A 20603-nucleotide genomic window follows, 5' to 3' on the forward strand; every position below is an offset into this window, starting at 1 on the left:
ATGTAGAGGCTGCAGAGCTGGAGATCTGGAGCTCTGACTGATAACTCAGGCTAAACATGTCCGTCTCAGATTGATAAGGCCTGAATAAATAATGCTGTAGCTGGATAATAATGTCTGACCCTGGATAAAAAAAGCCCATTTCCTTTAATTATTAACACTGCATTACTGCGACCACACGGGTCAATACTTCAGACTGAATTACACCACTAATCCCACCTCTACACACACACACACACACTATACACACACACTATACACACACACACTATACACACACACTATACACACACACACTATACACACACACTATACACACACACACTATACACACACACACTATACACACACACACTATACACACACACACTATACACACACACACACTTTACACACACACACACTATACACACACACACACACACACTATACACACACACACTATACACACACACTATACACACACACACTATACACACACACTACACACACACACACTATACACACACACACACACACACTATACACACACACACTATACACACACACTATACACACACACACTATACACACACACTATACACACACACACTATACACACACACACTATACACACACACACTATACACACACACACTATACACACACACTATACACACACACACTATACACACACACACTATACACACACACACTATACACACACACACTATACACACACACACACTTTACACACACACACACTATACACACACACACACACACACTATACACACACACACTATACACACACACTATACACACACACACTATACACACACACTACACACACACACACTATACACACACACACTATACACACACACACTATACACACACACACTATACACACACACACTATACACACACACACACTTTACACACACACACACTATACACACACACACACACACACTATACACACACACACTATACACACACACTTTACACACACACACTTTACACACACACTATACACACACACACTATACACACACACACTATACACACACACACTGTACACACACACACACACACACACACTATAGCATTTGCCTTCATGTGGAGCTGTTTAATGAGCGTCTCGAAAAAACAGCAGTCTGGCTAATGATCCATTTACATATTTACATTTACATTACAACAGCTATGCCCATATTTACATTTACACCTCTCATAATAAATACATTAAATCAATATTTCTGGGATTTACGGTGAGTGTGAGTGTATTACAGCCTGTGGTCCTTTTTATTCTGCTCTGCTCAAATCTTAAACTTAAATTTTAAAGCAAGGTCTCAATTGTAACACTAGTAAACATATTATCATCAATCGTCCTGAAACAAAAACATTAAAGCAACTATATTATACTGCATTAAATGTATTGTGTTCAGTTTGACAGGGACTGTACACTTATTCAATCATCACAGTTCACTAAAAAGCTTCAATCTGCAGTTCCTGAACAAGTAAACATATGTCAAACTCTAAATAAAATACTGTATATATAATCAACAATTAAAGGAACCCACAATTTCCATCTATAACTCAGTGCCTGTAAATACCAATACAAAAATGCAATATATGAGATATGCATCCCTATATCAAAAGTGATGTATCCATATAGAGTATGTTACCTATAAGATGATATATTGATATTAGATACATACATCCTCTGGTAGCTGCACTGTTAAAATAGCAATCCGCCAAAGTCAGAGCTCACCCGACTCTTAATGGGAATGATGAGCAAGAGGTACTCTGATTGGTTTATTTTAGGTTAAGCCCAAAATTAACCACACCCATGATTAATTAAGAGAATAAGTGCATGCTTTTGCGTGTTTTGAGCCGCGCAAGGTGTACTTTTCCCGTCGTTATGATAGCAAAGACACAGCAACATGCCCTAAATCAAGCTGTACGATGCACAGTTGATTACCTATAAATAATAATTCACAATCAGAATCACACATGATTGAGCTGCTCACTGAATTTATCTGATTAAATTTTGAATTTGGTATCAATATTCAGAAATGGGTCTGGGCTCTCGTGGGTTAGGATAACATAACAATGGTGGGAAAGGATTGTATCAGGGCTTGTTCTTTTCAGAAGGCATCCTGATCTCTATCTCTTTTCCTCCCTCTCTCTCTCTCTCTGTCTCTCTCTCTCTCTCTCTCTCTCTGTTTTAAGGAGCTGTTTGAGAGCTGGGTCTGTGATCTGTAAGGCTGGAATTGTAAGTTGGAGGCAGAAGGTCAGAGACTCCTGCCCTGTACTTTCACCTGAGAGCCTCAAAGAAACGAACGCACCTGAACACTCAGCCGTGGACATGAAATTCAAATGATGTGTGTGTGTGTGTGTGTGTGTGTGAATTTTAACTCCTATGACCTGCTGAAAGAATCTGCTCCAAAGCTAGAATAAATCTGTTAATCCTTTATAAAAGCTATCTATCTATCTACCTACACACATACAGCTCTGGAAAATAATAAGAGAGCACTTAAAAATGATGAGTTTCTTTGATTTTACCAAATTGAAAACCTCTGGAATATAATCAAGAGGAAGATGCTGTATGTTTTGGGTCATTGTCATGCTGGAAGACCCATCCATGACCAGTTTTTAGTGTTCCGAGACCAGGAGTTTTTTTTTTCAAGATTCTATACATGATCCTATTCATTAGTCCATCAATGCGGTGAATTCTGCGCCAAAGCAGAATGTTTCTACCTCCACATTTGAGGTTATATCTAGAACTCCTCTGTCTCCAAACATGGCGAGTCGAGTTGATTCCAAAGAGCTCAGTTCTGAAAAAGAGTTTCATCTGACCAAATCACATCCTCCCAAGCCTCTGAATAATTCCGATGAGCTCTACATGAGCTTTATTTGTGTTAATATTGCTTTTCTTAGTGACTGTGCTCCCAGCTCCCTTGAGATCATTAACAAGCTCATCCCTTCTTTCCCAGAATCATCCTTACCCTATGAGGTGGTGGAGAAGATCTTGTATGGAGCTCCAGAGCGAGAGCAATCACACAGCTTCTTTCTGACGGTCTTTTAGCCTATATATAGCCTATATATTAGCCTTTATAATCTTGTGCCTGCTGTTTTCTGACGGCTCTTTGACAGCTCTTGTCCGTTGTGGTTAAGAGGTTTGTATGGAATCGATTCTGTGACAGGTGTCTATTATTCACATGGCGAGGTGAGACTAAGAGTAGCTCATGGGGGTCAGAATTACTAGTTTGTTTTTTTTTCCAGCACATTTTATCAGAATTTTATCAGAATTTTAATCTGTCGATTCAAATAAACCTACCTTAAAACTGTTAATGTCTTTTATAGTTAAGTGATAAACTTTCAAAATCAGTAGGGGATCAATTAATTATGTTCCTCATTCTACATATACACATAGTATTATAGATGTTTCGTATATGGCATAAACTTGTCGGCTCACATCTCAGTATCACTTTAAAATAAGGCCCCTTTATAAAGGGTTTATAAATAGTTTATAAAGGAATTTATTAATGGTTATAAATTAAGCTATAAATACAAGTAAGTTTAGTCATTTTGTTATTTTAGTTAATTGAATAAAGTTATTAACATAAATTAAGTTAATGCGTACTGATGGAAAAAGTGGAAAAGAAAAAGTAAGATAAGCATCTAGTAAGATCTGAGGTTTAACAGAATAAATTCATGTGGAATCAATATTTGGTACATGGCAGGCCACTGTTGCTCTTTTCCAATTATTTATGTGTTATAACTGCTTATTAATGGTAATTAATAACAATAATAAACGTCTTTCTAAACTATTTATAAACCCTTTCATAAATGAGCCTTATTTTAAAGTGGTACCCATATATATATATATATACTATCGTCACACTATAGGTCACATTTACACATTTATGGAAACACCACTCTTGATATAGGGATAAATATGTTATATATATTTGATTTATGTACCGGTTGATATTGTGCGATTGGTGTGTGAGACAGGTTTCCTCTCAGAGCTGTAATATTAATTGAGTCGTTTGTGTTTATTGCTGAGCAGAAAGAGAGCGAGGCTCGGCAGTCGAGTGCTTTAATCGTTTGTGGGGATGAAGAAGTGGCGCGCTCACGGTGCAGAAAACATCTTTATAGCTAAATCCTTTACTGTAGCAGCAGCAATTACTGACTAAACTGTTATTACCTGCTTTGTCTTCAAGTCAGTAATTGGTTTAATAATTAATTTCTGCAGATCTCTGTGGGACTGAAACACAGAATCCTGTTCACTGATTTTACAGCACTGCATTCAAATTACTATAGTAAATATAAAGTTTACAATTCACCCATTGTATATCAGCTTTACAGTGAACACATTCATATAGAATCAGTGAAAAGTCTGGAACACCTTCTTAATCAGGGTTTTTATGCTTTATTTCTTCATTTAATGTATTTTCTACATTGTACATTAATATTAAAGATATGAAAACGATAACGGGACACATATGGATAAATAATGATGTTAAATTTTAAACCTTATATATATGAGCTTAAATATTAAAATATTAAGTGTCGGTATCGATATCGGCAATACTGGCTCTGCTTTACTTGGTATCGGATCGATACCAAAATTCCCAGTATCGCCCACCTCTAGTGTATACTAAGTGCTGCTGCAGTGGATGGAAGGATGTGAGGATGGAGGGATGTGAGGATGGAGGGATGTGAGGATGGAAGGATGTGAGGATAGTGAAAGCTGATTGGGCCGGCTGGCAGTAAGAAGGACAGCGTGATGCACGTGGGTACGCCTGTCTTTATAACATTTCAGACTTCACCCTCACGACTAACTGTGGGAGTGTGTGTCTGGGTGTGTGTGTGTGTGAGTGTGTGTGTGTGTGTGTGTGTGTGAGTGTGTGTGTGTGTGTGTGTTGGGTTCTTTGCTTGAATTGGCAGTGATTGCTGTGTTTAGACTTTGCCAGTAAAGCCCCTGAGTCTTTTGGCATCGTTACCAAACTCACAGCAGAAACAACAAGTCTTAAGGCCAACAACTGCAAAAAGTCCCTGTGCACACACACACACACACACACACACACACACACACACACACACACACACACGTGAGGCGTGAGGGTGAAGTCTGAAATGTTATAAAGACAGGCGTGCCCACATATATATATATATATATATATATATAGTCGAGTAAAATGAACATTGTTGTTTTATTCTATAAACTACAGACAACATTTCTCCCAAATTACAAATAAAAATATTCTCATTTAGAGCATTTATTTACAGAAAATGAGAAATGACTGAAATAACAAAAAAGATGCAGAGCTTTCAGACCTCAAATAATGCAAAGAAAACAAGTTCATATTCATAAAGTTTTAAGAGTTCAGAAATAATCAATATTTCACAGTTTTAATTTCATGCATCTTGGCATCATGTTCTCCTCCACCAGTCTTACACACTGCTTTTGGATAACTTTATGCTTAAAGTCATGTGCCTAACTTTAACTTACTTTTCACTTTCTTTTTTATGCATTTTTATCTCCTATTGATATGGAATCCTCTTTCCTGAGCACGTGCAGGAAATTTTTTTTATTGATTGTATTTATATATCTTAGTATATGTCTTATAATAGTTAAAAATTTCTTACTGCACCTTCACTTGCCTCTTTTTTATACTGTATCAACCCCTATTATTGTTGTTTGTGCTTCTGTGTTGTTTTATTTTATTTTTAATTTTTCTAATTTAATTCCTATTTTTTCTTTTTAGGATCAGCATGTATTGCAACAGTGTGAGCAGCCTTAGCTTTATCTGAATCTGTTGCTGCACAGTTGTATATGTGTGTACGTGTGTGTTTGGATAGATATGTCTATATGTAATACTAATACGTCTATATGTATTTTATCTACAGAATGAAAACTGCAGCATGTAGTGTTTATTGAAATGTCACTGACTCATGTATCACACACTCGGTCACGGCGCTGTGGGTTTTAATCTGTTCTCTGGCTGATGTTTCTGAAGAGTGGAGGTGAGTCAGATGTTCTGGGTGGTTTCAGAACCTGCTCAGGTTTGATTGGTAAATGTTGGCTTGTGTGGCGAAACCCAAATCACATGTTTCAGTCTCATCAATCAGATCAGGTATAAACTACACTGCTAAAAGTACAGCTCTAAAAAAAGAGATCACTTAAAAATGATGATTTTCTTTGATTGATTAGCAAATTGAAAATCTCTGGAATATAATCAAGAGGAAGATGGATGATCACAAACCATCAAACCACCAAACTGAACTGCTTGAAGTTATCCAAAAGCAGTGTGTAAGACTTGTGGAGGAGAACATGATGCCAAGATGCATGAAAAAAACTGTGATTAAAAACCAGGATTATTCCACCAAATATTGATTATTTCTGAACTCTTAATACTTTATGAATATGAACTTGTTTTCTTTGCATTATTTGAGGTCTGAAAGTTCTGCATCTTTTTTTGTTATTTTAGACATTTCTCATTTTCTGTAAATAAATGCTCTAAATGAGAATATTTTTATTTGTAATTTGGGAGAAATGTTGTCTGTAGTTTATAGAATAAAACAACAATGTTCATTTTACTCAAACATAAACCTAGAAATAGCAAAATCAGAGAAACTGATTCACAAACTGAAGTGGCTTGGATGGAGCAGTTTGGCCAAGTGTTTGAAAACAGTCAGTGTGTGTGTGTGTGTGTGTGTGTGTGTGTGTGTGTTTTGTAGTTAAATGCAGTGCCTGCAGGGGGAGACAGAACAGCAGTATTATGGTATTAGATCCCCCTCTGGGTTCTGCCTGTGGGGTTAATACTGTATTTACAGTGGAGTGTGATGTAATATATAATCTGAATTTTGTGTATTTTGCAGGTTCTCACCACAGGGTCCTGTACAGTGTGGTGTGTAGGAAGTGTAAAGATTTATGGGGGTATGAGTAGTGTGTTACTGCTATTTACAGAGCATTTAATACAGTACAGTAATGCTGTTTTCCTCAAAACATCATCAAACATTTATTCTCTCTATATCTCTCTGATATGTGTATTAATTGATATTTTATATTTATCAAACACCCAAAGCAACCAGGCAATGCTGATCCTCATTTTTCTTTACTTCGCACATAGTAAATGAATGGTAAAGTGATCTATCAGATTATGAAGGAACACATAATGAATCATGTAAAATATAAAACATATTTTGGTTTGTTTGACACTTTTTCTGTTTTCTTAATAGTATTAATCTACAATGCAGCAAAAATAAATAATGAAAAAACAAAAAACACTAAAGTTTGACTGGTACTGTACATATTACAACCTCAAATTACAAAAAAAAAATGGGACAGTATTGAAAATACCAATAAAAATGGAGTCGTTTTTTACATTTACGTCTTTTAAATGAGTGAAAAACATTAAAACATACAGTTTTTTTTGTGTGGTCATAATTCTATACAAAAAAAAATATATATATATATAGTATATAGTGTTTTTTTATAAAGTGTTGATCCTTTACATATGCAAAGCCTTAAAGAGGACAAACCCTGTTTACCTCATTAATCACTGGGACACAGGAGCCTACTGGGCATCAAAATACATTAACACTGCCCAAATCCCTGCACTCAGCACCTGCTCTCGCCGGTCTCTAGAGGAAACCTGTAAAACCCTGACAGTGTGTGAAGGTAAAGTCCTGCTGGAGGTGAAAAAACAGCCACCCAGATCAGCAAGAGACTAAATATATCCTTTAAGACTTTTTTTAGGCCGTGTTTCACCAATGACCAAACTAAAACCTCCAAGTAGCACAAACTGCACAATCCATTTCACAGAAACACATGTGGTAGTTACCATATTCACATAGTTACTGTATTTATACACAGTAATCTAGATTTATGTAATCCACACATATACATGTCAGCATATCTTTAGGTAATTGTTCTTCACCTGTTGTGTGGAGTTTGCTCGATTTTACAGTTATTAAGGTATTTGATTGGTTAATGTTGTGGTTAACCCTTTGAATTCTAGGACACTGAGCACATTCTACTGATTTTCCCAAAAACTGTATTTTAAAATTAAATATATACATAGATAATTAAGGGGATTGTGAAGAAAGCCATTTACTCCTAAGTGATCTTCACACCTACCCCTTCTGAACAGCCCCCAATCACCCATCATCTTTAATCTATCAGCCATTGATCAGCTCTAAGCTCTGAGATCTTCATTTTAGCTGCTATTTTCACAACAGATTCTCACCTATACCTGCTCACAGATACAGACACTCACCTTGTGTAACATCTGCAGATACTGTATCCATACTGTATTTCTAATCTCATTACACATCTAAACATGACCGACACGTCAACATTAAAACAGTGTTTAAACAATGTTGGTTGTAGTTTGAAACAACATTAAATATTAACTGGTTTTGAAAAGGGGAACAAAGCACGTAAAAATTGACGTTAAAAAATTAAACTCAGAATCAGTGTAATGTCATTATGAATATGATCCTTAATATGCTTTTATTAACATTTTGGCATTTGTAAGACAACTTCAAATCTCAATTTACAAGTTAACAATGTAAAACAACAACAACAACAAGGCCAGTAGAAAACTGGAAAAGAAAGGATTTACAAACAAATGCGGAAATAAACTAAGTTAATAAACTTAGTAAGCAAATGCAAAGAACTAAACTAAAAAAAAAAATACACCAAATCAATAAAAAGGGTTAAAAAGTAACATAATCAGACATTAAACCAAACGAATATTGGTTTAAATACACTCATACAAGGGTATGCTTAATTGGTGGACATGTTATATACATAGGTCTCTCTGTAAGACAACATCTTCCTCAAGCTCCAAAAAAATAAAAAATGGCTGAACTAAAAAAAAAAAAAAGAAGAGCTTTCAGCTTTCACAGTTATTTTATGCATCTTGGCATGTTCTCCTCCACCAGTCTTACACACTGCTATTGGGTAACTTTTTAGAGCTGTAGTATCAAACAAAAGGGACAATGTTCTTTAAATCTCTAAATCTTTAGATAATTTGCTGAGATACAAGATCTGAACACGATTGTTACTACCCTACTGGTCAAAATCTGTGACACATCTGGTTTACATCAGAAGTGTAATGTTTAGAAGGAAACACTGCATTCCAGCACAAACACCTTATTGCATCTGTGAAACATGGTGGCGGAAGTATCAGTATACACACTTGGGCCATTTGTTGAGCATGGCTTAGAACAATGGAACAATGAATGTAGAATTATACCAGTCAATTCTGAGGAAAATATCAGCACATCTGTGGGTGAGCTGAATCTTAAGAGTTCATGTTGTAGAAGGAGCAGAAGTGTCAGTTTATGGGAGGAAATGAATAAGCTGATGTGCAGGACTAATTGTCAGTCCTGGTGCTGTCAGTCTGCCTGATCCAGACTCTGAACTACACAACTAAAACTACAACTCCCAGCATGTACGTCCCTGACTCTGTAAGGAGTGGAAGGAACAGGATGATATAGTATCAAACAAACGGGACAATGAATCACTTCATCAGGATTGAGATCGCCTCTTATTGTTGCTCCTTTGGTTTCTCTCCAGTATGAACGCGCTGATGTCTTTTGAGTTTACTCTGTTCAGTAAAGCTCTTGCTACACTGTGTGCAGTGAAATGGTTTTTCTCCAGTGTGAACTAGCTGGTGTCTTACAAGAAAAGACCTTTGCTTAAAACTCCTCCCACAGACTGTGCAGTAATACGGTTTCTCTCCAGTGTGAATACGCTGGTGTTTTTTCAGATTACTCTGTCGATTAAAGCTCTTCCCACATGCTGAGCAGTGATACGGTTTCTCTTCAGTGTGAATGATTTGGTGGGTTTGAAGTTTACTCTGCCCAGTAAAACTCTTCCCACAGACTGAGCAGTGATACGGTTTCTCTCCAGTGTGAACACGTTGGTGTCTTTGGAGTGTACTCTGATCAGTAAAACTCTTCCCACAGACTGTGCAGTAATACGGTTTCTCTCCAGTGTGAACGCGCTGGTGTCTTTTGAGTTTACTCTGTTCAGTAAAGCTCTTGCTACACTGTGTGCAGTGAAATGGTTTCTCTCCAGTGTGAACTAGCTGGTGTCTTACGAGACAAGACCTTTGTGTAAAACTCCTCCCACAGTCTGAGCAGTTAAATGGTTTCTCTCCAGTGTGAATGCGCTGGTGTCTTGTGAGTTCACTTTGTGCAGTAAAGCTCTTGCTACAGTCTGAGCATTGATGTGGTTTTACTCCACTGTGAATGCGTTGGTGTCTTTTGAGTTTATTCTGTTCAATAAATTTCTTCCCACAGTCTGAACAGTGATACAGTTTCTCTCCACTGTGAATACGCTGGTGTTTTTTCAGATAACTCTGTCGATTAAAGCTCTTCCCACATGCTGAACAGTGATACGGTTTCTCTTCAGTGTGAATGATTTGGTGGGTTTGAAGTTTACTCTGCCCAGTAAAACTCCTCCCACAGTCTGAGCAGTTATACGGTTTCCCTCCAGTGTGAATGCGTTGGTGTCTTCGGAGTGTACTCTGATCATTAAAATTCTTCCCACAGACTGTGCAGTGATACGGTTTCTCTCCAGTGTGAATGCGCTGGTGTCTTGTGAGTTCACTTTGTGCAGTAAAGCTCTTGCTACAATATGAGCATTGATGTGGTTTAACTCCAGTGTGAATGTGTTGGTGTCTTCGGAGTGTACTCTGATCATTAAAATTCTTCCCACAGACTGTGCAGTAAAATGGTTTCTCTCCAGTGTGAACGCGCTGGTGTCTTTTGAGTTTACTTTGATCAGTAAAGCTCTTGCTACACTGTATGCAGTGATACGGTTTCTCTCCAGTGTGAATGAATTGGTGCTTCCGGAGTTGACTCTGTTCAGTAAAGCTCTCCCCACACTCTGAGCACAGATACGGTTTAACGTCAGTGTGAATGAGTTGGTGTCCTTGGAGTTGACTCTGTTCAGTAAAGCTCTCCCCACACTCTGAGCACAGATACGGTTTAACGTCAGTGTGAATGAGTTGGTGTCCTTGGAGTTGACTCTGTTCAGTAAAGCTCTCCCCACACTCTGAGCATAGATACGGTTTAACGTCAGTGTGAATGAGTTGGTGTCCTTGGAGTTGACTCTGTTCAGTAAAGCTCTCCCCACACTCTGAGCACAGATACGGTTTAACGTCAGTGTGAATGAGTTGGTGTCCTTGGAGTTGACTCTGTTCAGTAAAGCTCTCCCCACACTCTGAGCATAGATGCGGTTTAACATCAGTGTGAATGATTTGGTGTTTTTGGAGTTGAGTCTGGTCAGTAAAACTCTTCCCACAGTCTGAGCAGTCATACAGATTTACTCCAGTGTGAATGAGTTGGTGTCTATTGAGATTACTCTGTTCAAAAAAATTCTTCCCACAGTCTGAGCCGTGATACGGTTTCTCTGCAGTGTGAATACGTTGGTGTCTTACAAGTTCAAACTTTTGAGTAAATCTCTTCTCACAGACTGTGCAGTAATACGGTTTCTCTCCACTGTGAATACGCTGGTGTTTTTTCAGATAACTCTGTCGATTAAAGCTCTTCCCACATGCTGAACAGTGATACGGTTTCTCTTCAGTGTGAATGATTTGGTGGGTTTGAAGTTTACTCTGCCCAGTAAAACTCTTCCCACAGTCTGAGCAGTGATACGGTTTCTCTCCAGTGTGAACGCGCTGGTGTCTTTTGAGTTTACTCTGTTCAGTAAAGCTCTTGCTACAATATGAGCATTGATGTGGTTTAACTCCAGTGTGAATGTGTTGGTGTCTTCGGAGTGTACTCTTATCATTAAAATTCTTTCCACAGACTGTGCAGTAAAAGGGTTTCTCTCCAGTGTGAACGCGCAGGTGTCTTTTGAGTTTACTTTGATCAGTAAAGCTCTTGCTACACTGTATGCAGTGATATGGTTTCTCTCCAGTGTGAACGCGCTGGTGTCTTACGAGATCATTCTGTTCAGTAAAGCTCTTCCCACACTCTGAGCACAGATACGGTTTAACGTCAGTGTGAATGATTTGGTGTTTTTGGAGTTGAGTCTGGTCAGTAAAACTCTTCCCACAGTCTGAGCAGTCATACATATTTACTCCAGTGTGAATGCATTGGTGTCTATTGAGATTACACTGTTCAGAAAAATTCTTCCCACAGTCTGAGCCGTGATACGGTTTTTCTTCAGTGTGAATACGTTGGTGTTTTCTGAGGTCACTCTGTTTAATGAAACTCCTCCCACACTTTGACCAGACATACGGTTTTACCTTAGTGTGAAGGTGCTGGTGTTTTTTCAGATTACTCTGTCGATTAAAGCTCCTCCCACAGTCTAAACAGTGATACGTTTTTTCTCCAATGTGAAGGCGTTGGTGTCTTCGGAGTGTACCCTGTTGAGTAAAGGTCTTCCCACAGACTGTGCAGTAATACGGTTTCTCTCCAGTGTGAACGCGCTGGTGTCTTTTGAGTTTACTCTGTTCAGTAAAGCTCTTGCTACACTGTGTGCAGTGAAATGGTTTCTCTCCAGTGTGAACGCGCTGGTGTCTTACAAGATGATACCTTTGCGTAAAACTCTTCCCACAGTCTGAGCAGTTAAACGGTTTCTCTCCAGTGTGAATGCGCTGGTGTCTTATGAGTTCACTTTGTTCAGTAAAGCTCTTGCCACAGTCTGAGCATTGATATGGTTTTACTCCATTGTGAATGCGTTGGTGTTTTTTCAGATTACTCTGATGATTGAAACTCTTCCCACACTCTGAACAGTGATACGGTTTCTCTCCAGTGTGAATGCGCTGGTGTTTTTTCAGGTTACTCAGTTGAGTAAAACTCTTCCCACAGTCTGAGCACTGATGGGTTTTCTCCTTGCCTGTACTCTTCTCCACGCTTCTGCATGCTGTAGTAGTTTTGGAGATTCTTCTGGACGTCATATTTCCTACCTTCCTAGCTGGACATGACTTGGAACAGGATGGCATTCATTTCTGAAGAGACAAAGGAAGAGTAAACCTGAATTTAATGTCAAACAAATCTCTGATTATTCAATGTTTTATAAATTTCAAAATCTTTAGATAATTTGCTGAGATTGGAGATCTGAACCCGATTGTCACAACCCTACAGGTCAAAATCTGTGACACATCTGGTTTACATCAGAATGTGTAACGTTTAAAAGGAAACACTGCATTCCAGCACAAAAACCTCATCCCATCTGTGAAACATGGTGGTGGCTGTATAATGTATAATCAGTATAATAATTTGGGACATTTTCTTTGGTATCTGTGATGAACTGAATTCTGAATTATACCAGTAAATTCTGAAAGAAAAGTTAAATTTTAAGAGTTAATGTTGTAAAACGAGATGAAGCAGCAGTTTATGGGAGGAAATCCACCAACAGAAAAGAGCTGAAAGAAATAAATCTCCTCTAAGCTGATGTGCAGGACTTATTGTCAGTCTGCCTGATCTGGACTCTGAACTAAACAACAAAAACTCCAATTCCCAGCATGCACTCAGACCGGACATCCCTGACTCTGTAAGGAGTGGAAGGAACAGGATGATATAGTATCAAACAAACGGGACAATGAATCACTTCATCACGAACGAGATCACCTCTTATTGTTGCTCCTTTGTTTTTTCTCCAGTGTGAACACATCGGTGTTTTTGGAGTTTATTCTTTTCAGTAAAATTCTTCCCACAGTCTCTGCAGTAATACGGTTTCTCTCCACTATGAACTCCCTGGTGTCTTACAAGATCAGACTTTTGAGTAAAACTTTTCCCACAGTCTGAGCAGTGATATGGTTTCTCTCCAGTGTGAATGCGTTGGTGTTTTCTGAGTGTGCTCTGTTCAGTAAAATTCTTCCCACAGACTGTGCAGTAATACGGTTTCTCTCCAGTGTGAACGCGCTGGTGTCTTACGAGACCAACCTTTTCAGTAAACCTCTTCCCACAGTCTGAGCAGTGATACGGTTTCTCTCCAGAGTGAATGCGCTGGTGTCTTACGAGATCAACCTTTTGAGTAAAACTCTTCCCACAGTTTGTGCAGTGAAATGGTTTCTCTCCAGTGTGAATACGCTGGTGTCTTACAAGATGATTCCCTTGAGTAAAACTCCTTCCACAGTCTGAGCAGTGAAACGGTTTCTCTCCAGTGTGAATGAATCGGTGCTTTCGGAGTGTACTCTGATTAATGAAACACTTCCCACAGTCTGAGCAGAGATACGGTTTTACTTCAGTGTGAATGAGTTGGTGTTTTCGGAGTTGACTCTGTTTAGTGAAACTCTTCCCACAATCTGAGCAGTGATACGGTTTCTTTTCAGTGTGAATGATTTGGTGCTTTTGAAGGTCACTCTGCTCAGTAAAACTCTTCCCACATGCTGAGCAGTGATACGGTTTCTCTCCAGTGTGAATGCGTTGGTGTCTTCGGAGTGTACTCTGATCAGAAAAATTCTTCCCACAGACTGTGCAGTGATATGGTTTCTCTCCAGTGTGAACGCGCTGGTGTCTTACGAGATCAACCTTTTGAGTAAAACTCTTCACACAGTTTGTGCAGTGATACGGTTTCTCTCCAGTGTGAATACGCTGGTGTCTTACGAAATGATGCCTATGAGTAAAACTCCTCCCACAGTCTGAGCAGTGAAACGGTTTCTCTCCAGTGTGAATGAATTGGTGCTTTCGGAGTTGACTCTCATTAATGAAACTCCTCCCACAGTCTGAGCAGAGATACGGTTTTACTTCCGTGTGAATGAGTTGGTGGTTTCGGAGTTGACTCTGTTTAGTGAAACTCTTCCCACAATCTGAGCAGTGATACGGTTTCTCTCCAGTGTGAATACGTTGATGTCTTACGAGATCAACCTTTTGAGTAAAACTCTTCCCACAGTTTGTGCAGTGAAATGGTTTCTCTCCAGTGTGAAAAAGTTGGTGTCTTACGAGATGAGGCCTTTGAGTAAAACTCTTTCCACAGTCTGAGCAGTTAAACGGTTTCTCTCCAGTGTGAATGCGCTGGTGTTTTCTGAGTTCACTCTGTGCAGTAAAGCTCTTGCTACACTCTGAGCATTGATGTGGTTTTACTTTGGTGTGAATGCGTTGGTGTCTTTTGAGATTATTCTGTTCAGTAAATTTCTTGCCACAGTCTGAACAGTGAAACGGTTTCTCTCCAGTGTGAATGAATTGGTGTTTTCGGAGTGTACTCTGATTAATGAAACTCTTCCCACAGTCTGAACAGTGATATGGTTTTACTCTAATGTGAATCTGTTGGTGTTTTTTCAGAGTACTCTGACGATTAAAGCTGTTGCTACACTCTGAGCACCGATACGGTTTCTCTCCAGTGTGAAGGCGTTGGTGTTTTCTGAGTGTACTCTGTTCAGTAAAATTCTTCCCACAGACTGTGCAGTAGTACGGTTTCTCTCCAGTGTGAACGCGCTGGTGTCTTACGAGACCAACCTTTTCAGTAAAACTCTTCCCACATGCTGAGCAGTGATATGGTTTCTCTCCAGAGTGAAGGCGTTGGTGTCTTCGGAGTGTACTCTGATCAGAAAAATTCTTCCCACAGACTGTGCAGTGATACGGTTTCTCTCCAGTGTGAACGCGCTGATGTCTTACGAGATCAACCTTTTGAGTAAAACTCTTCACACAGTTTGTGCAGTGATATGGTTTCTCTCCAGTGTGAATACGCTGGTGTCTTACGAGATGATGCCTATGAGTAAAATTCTTCCCACAGACTGTGCAGTGATACGGTTTCTCTCCAGTGTGAACGCGCTGATGTCTTACGAGATCAACCTTTTGAGTAAAACTCTTCCCACAGTCTGAGCAGTGAAACGGTTTCTCTCCAGTGTGAATGAATTGGTGCTTTCGGAGTTGACTCTCATTAATGAAACTCTTCCCACAGTCTGAGCAGAGATACGGTTTTACTTCCGTGTGAATGAGTTGGTGGTTTCGGAGTTGACTCTGTTTAGTGAAACTCTTCCCACAATCTGAGCAGTGATACGGTTTCTCTCCAGTGTGAATACGTTGATGTCTTACGAGATCAACCTTTTGAGTAAAACTCTTCCCACAGTTTGTGCAGTGAAATGGTTTCTCTCCAGTGTGAAAAAGCTGGTGTCTTACAAGATGAGGCCTTTGAGTAAAACTCTTTCCACAGTCTGAGCAGTTAAACGGTTTCTCTCCAGTGTGAATGCGCTGGTGTTTTCTGAGTTCACTCTGTGCAGTAAAGCTCTTGCTACACTCTGAGCATTGATATGGTTTTACTTTGGTGTGAATGCGTTGGTGTCTTTTGAGATTATTCTGTTCAGTAAATTTCTTGCCACAGTCTGAACAGTGAAACGGTTTCTCTCCAGTGTGAATGAATTGGTGTTTTCGGAGTGTACTCTGATTAATGAAACTCTTCCCACAGTCTGAACAGTGATATGGTTTTACTCTAATGTGAATCTGTTGGTGTTTTTTCAGAGTACTCTGACGATTAAAGCTGTTGCTACACTCTGAGCACCGATACGGTTTCTCTCCAGTGTGAAGGCGTTGGTGTTTTCTGAGTGTACTCTGTTCAGTAAAATTCTTCCCACAGACTGTGCAGTAGTACGGTTTCTCTCCAGTGTGAACGCGCTGGTGTCTTACGAGACCAACCTTTTCAGTAAAACTCTTCCCACAGTCTGAGCAGTGATACGGTTTCTCTCCAGAGTGAAGGCGTTGGTGTCTTCGGAGTGTACTCTGATCAGAAAAATTCTTCCCACAGACTGTGCAGTGATACGGTTTCTCTCCAGTGTGAACGCGCTGGTGTCTTACGAGATCAACCTTTTGAGTAAAACTCTTCCCACAGTTTGTGCAGTGATACGGTTTCTCTCCAGTGTGAATACGCTGGTGTCTTACGAGATGATGCCTATGAGTAAAACTCCACCCACAGTCTGAGCAGAGATACGGTTTCTCTCCAGTGTGAAGGCGTTGGTGTTTTCGGAGTGTACTCTGTTGAGTGAAACTCCTCCCACAGTCTGAGCAGAGATACGGTTTTACTTCCGTGTGAATGAGTTGGTGGTTTCGGAGTTGACTCTGTTTAGTGAAACTCTTCCCACAATCTGAGCAGTGATACGGTTTCTCTCCAGTGTGAATACGTTGATGTCTTACGAGATCAACCTTTTGAGTAAAACTCTTCCCACAGTTTGTGCAGTGAAATGGTTTCTCTCCAGTGTGAATACGCTGGTGTCTTACAAGATGAGGCCTTTGGGTAAAACTCTTCCCACAGTCTGAGCAGTGAAACGGTTTCTCTCCAGTGTGAATGAATCGGTGTTTTCGGAGTGTACTCTGATTAATGAAACTCTTCCCACAGTCTGAGCAGAGATACGGTTTTACTTCCGTGTGAATGCGTTTGTGTCTTTGAAGTTGACTCTGTTCAGTAAAATTCCTCCCACACTCTAAACACTGATACGGTTTCTCTCCAGTGTGAATGCGCTGGTGTTTTTTCAGGTTACTCAGTTGATTAAAACTCTTCCCACAGTCTGAGCAGTGATGGGTTTTCTCCTTGCCTGTACTCTTCTCCACGCTTCTGCATGCTGTAGAAGTTTTGGAGATTCTTCTGGATGTCATAATTCCTACCTTCCTAGCTGGACATGACTTGGAACAGGATGGCATTCATTTCTGAAGAGACAAAGGAAGAGTAAACCTGAGTTTAATATGAAATAAAACTTATATAATTATTCAATGTTTTAGTCATGTTTAGATAATTTACGATTGTTACAACCCTACTGGTCAAAATCTGTAAAACATCTGGTTTACATGAGAAGTGTAATGTTTAGAAAGAAACACTGGATTCCAGCACAAAAACATCATCCCATCCGTGAAACATGGTGGTGGCTGTTTATGGGAGGAAATCCACCAACAGAACAGGACTGAATCTGTTTTTTTTTTTACAGAGGAAAGAAATAAAACTCCTCCAAGCTGAAGTGCAGAACTAACTGTCAGTCTGCCTCATCTGTGCTCTGAACTAAACAACAAAAACTACAATTTCCAGCATGCACTCAGACCGGACTTCCCTGACTCTGTAAGGAGTGGAAGGAACAGGATGATATAGTATCAAACAAACGGGACAATGAATCACTTCATCACGAACGAGATCACCTCTTATTGTTGCTCCTTTGGTTTCTCTCCGGTGTGAATACATCTGTGTTTTTGGAGTTGCCTATGTTTAATAAAATTCCTCCCACACTCTGAGCAGTAATACGATTTTTCTTCAGTGTGAATGTGCTGGTGTTTTATTAGATGACTCTCTTGAGTAAAATTCTTCTCACGGTCTGAGCAGTGAGATGGTTTTACTCTACTGTGAATGCGCTGATGTTTTCTTAGAGTACTCTCTCGATTAAAGCTCTTGCTACATTCTAGGCAGTGATATGGTTTTACTCTACTATGAATGTGCTGATGTTTTTTTAGAGTACTCTCTCGATTAAAGCTCTTGCTACACTCTAGGCAGTGATACGGTTTCTCTCCAGTGTGAATGATTTGGTGTTTTTGGAGTTGACTCTGCCCAGTAAAACTCTTCCCACAGTCTGAGCAGTAATATAGATTTACTCCAGTGTGAATACGCTGGTGTCTTTTGAGATTACTCTGTTGAGCAAAACTCTTCCCACACTCTGCGCAGTGATACGGTTTTACTCCAGTGTGAATGCGTTGGTGTTTTTGAAGTTGACTCCATTCAGTAAAGCTTTTCCCACAGTCTGAATAGTGAAACGGTTTTACTCTACTATGAATGTGCTGGTGTTTTCTTAGAGTACTCTCTCGATTAAAGCTCTTGCTACACTCTATGCAGTGATACGGTTTCTCTCCAGTGTGAATGATTTGGTGTTTTTGAAGTTGACTCCATTCAGTAAAACTCTTCCCACAGTCTGAGCAGTAACATAGATTTACTCCAGTGTGAATACGCTGGTGTCTTCGGAGTGTACCCTGTTTAGTAAAACTCCTTCCACAGAGTGTGCAGTGATACGGTTTCTCTCCAGTGTGAACGAGCTGGTGTTTTATAAGTTCTCTCTGTTCAATAAAGCTCTTGCCACACTCTGAGCAGTGAAACGGTTTTACCCCAGTGTGAATACTTTGGTGTCTTTTGAGATGACTCCATTGAGTAAAACTCTTCCCACAGTCTGAGCAGTAATACGGTTTCTCTCCACTATGAACTCGCCGGTGTTGTTTGAGAGTAGACTGATGAGCAAAACTCTTCCCACAGTCTGAGCAGTGATACGGTTTCTCTCCTGTGTGAATACGCTGGTGTTCTTCGAGACCACTCTTTCCAATAAAACTCTTGCCACAGTCTGAGCATTGATATGGTTTTACTCCAGTGTGAATGTGCTGGTGTTTTTTCAGATTACTCTGTTGATTAAAACTCTTCCCACACTCTAAACACTGATACGGTTTCTCTCCAGTGTGAATGCGCTGGTGGTTTTTCCAATTACTCAGTTGAGTAAAGCTCTTCCCACAGTCTGAGCACTGATAGGTTTTCTCCTTGCCTGTACTCTTCTCCACGCTTCTGCATGCTGTAGTAGTTTTTGAGATTCTTCTGGATATCATAATTCCTACCTTACTAGCTGGACATGAGCTGGAACAGGATGGCATTCATTTCTGAAAAGACAAAAGAAGAGTAAACCTGAGTTTAATGTGAAATGAAACTCGAATTATACAATGTTCTATGAATCTCTAAACCTTTAGATCATTTACCGAGATACACAACCTAAACATGATTGTTACAACCCGACTTAGTGTTGGTTTTACACTAGTTAACTAACAGTGCTAACACTGACAAACACATTGTAAATTGTTGTATATTTAACCCTAAGGTCAGTACATCCTGTAGTAAACTCTAGCTATATAACACATATATAATCTAGCTAACTTGGCTAGCTAAGGCTAACTACAAAAACACAACTTAGCTAACTTAGCTATCTAACTAACACACAAATATAACCTAGCTAACTTAGCTAGCTAATGCTGGCTACACATATTTATCCTAAGTAACTAACACACATTTAACATAGCTAACTTATACACATTAATCCTGGCTAACTTACACCCATTTATCCTAGCTAACTAACACACAAATAAACTTTTTTAACTTAGCTAGCTAATGCTAACTAACACACCTTTATCCTAGCTAACTAACACACAAATAAACTTTTTTAACTTAGCTAGCTAATGCTAACTAACACACCTTTATCCTAGCTAACTAACACACATATTACCTAACTAATGTAGCTAGCTAACGCTAACTACACACATAAAACCTAGCTAGCTAACACACATTTATACTAGCTAACTAACACACATTAAACCTAGTTAACTAACACACATTTGACCTATCTAACTAACACACATTACCTAGCTAACTTAGCTAGCTAACGCTAACTAACACACACTTTACCTAGCTAACTAACTCACACATAGCCTAGCTAGCTAGCTAATGCAAACTACACACATATAACCTTGCTAACTAACACACATTTATCCTAGCTAACTAACACACACATTACCTAGCTAACTTAGCTAGCTAACGCTAACTAATACACAAATAACCTAGCTAACTAACACACATTTATCCTAGCTAACTAACACACACATTACCTAGCTAACTTAGTTAGCTAACGCTAACTAATACACAAATAACC

At 39.3% G+C, this 20603-nt stretch overlaps 2 protein-coding genes across 2 annotated transcripts; both read right to left on the reverse strand.

Annotated features, from left to right (window-relative positions):
- Positions 1–10233: 10233 nt before the first annotated feature.
- Positions 10234–11425, reverse strand: LOC125802289 (zinc finger protein 781-like). Its single transcript, XM_049479929.1, has one exon. It carries the CDS (start codon positions 11324–11326, stop codon positions 10355–10357), a length of 972 nt encoding a protein of 323 aa, XP_049335886.1. The 5' UTR covers positions 11327–11425; the 3' UTR covers positions 10234–10354.
- Positions 11426–17441: 6016 nt separating this feature from the next.
- Positions 17442–19515, reverse strand: LOC111193719 (zinc finger protein 585B). Its single transcript, XM_049479927.1, has 2 exons — positions 18076–19515; positions 17442–17595 (listed from the first exon to the last, which is right to left on the reverse strand). The coding sequence occupies exon 1, from the start codon at positions 19510–19512 to the stop codon at positions 18079–18081; it is 1434 nt and encodes a 477-aa protein (XP_049335884.1). The 5' UTR covers positions 19513–19515; the 3' UTR covers positions 17442–17595; positions 18076–18078.
- Between the last annotated feature and the right edge of the window lie 1088 nt (positions 19516–20603).

Source organism: Astyanax mexicanus, chromosome 5, assembly GCF_023375975.1.
Source record: "Astyanax mexicanus isolate ESR-SI-001 chromosome 5, AstMex3_surface, whole genome shotgun sequence".
Classification (NCBI taxonomy): Eukaryota; Metazoa; Chordata; class Actinopteri; order Characiformes; family Acestrorhamphidae; genus Astyanax; species Astyanax mexicanus.

Excerpts from the sequence above, each read along its gene's own strand:
- LOC125802289 (XM_049479929.1), bottom strand. The coding sequence starts at position 11,326 with ATGACTGCTCAGACTGTGGGAAGAGTTTTACTGACCAGACTCAACTCC.
- LOC111193719 (XM_049479927.1), bottom strand. The coding sequence starts at position 19,512 with ATGATATCCAGAAGAATCTCAAAAACTACTACAGCATGCAGAAGCGTG.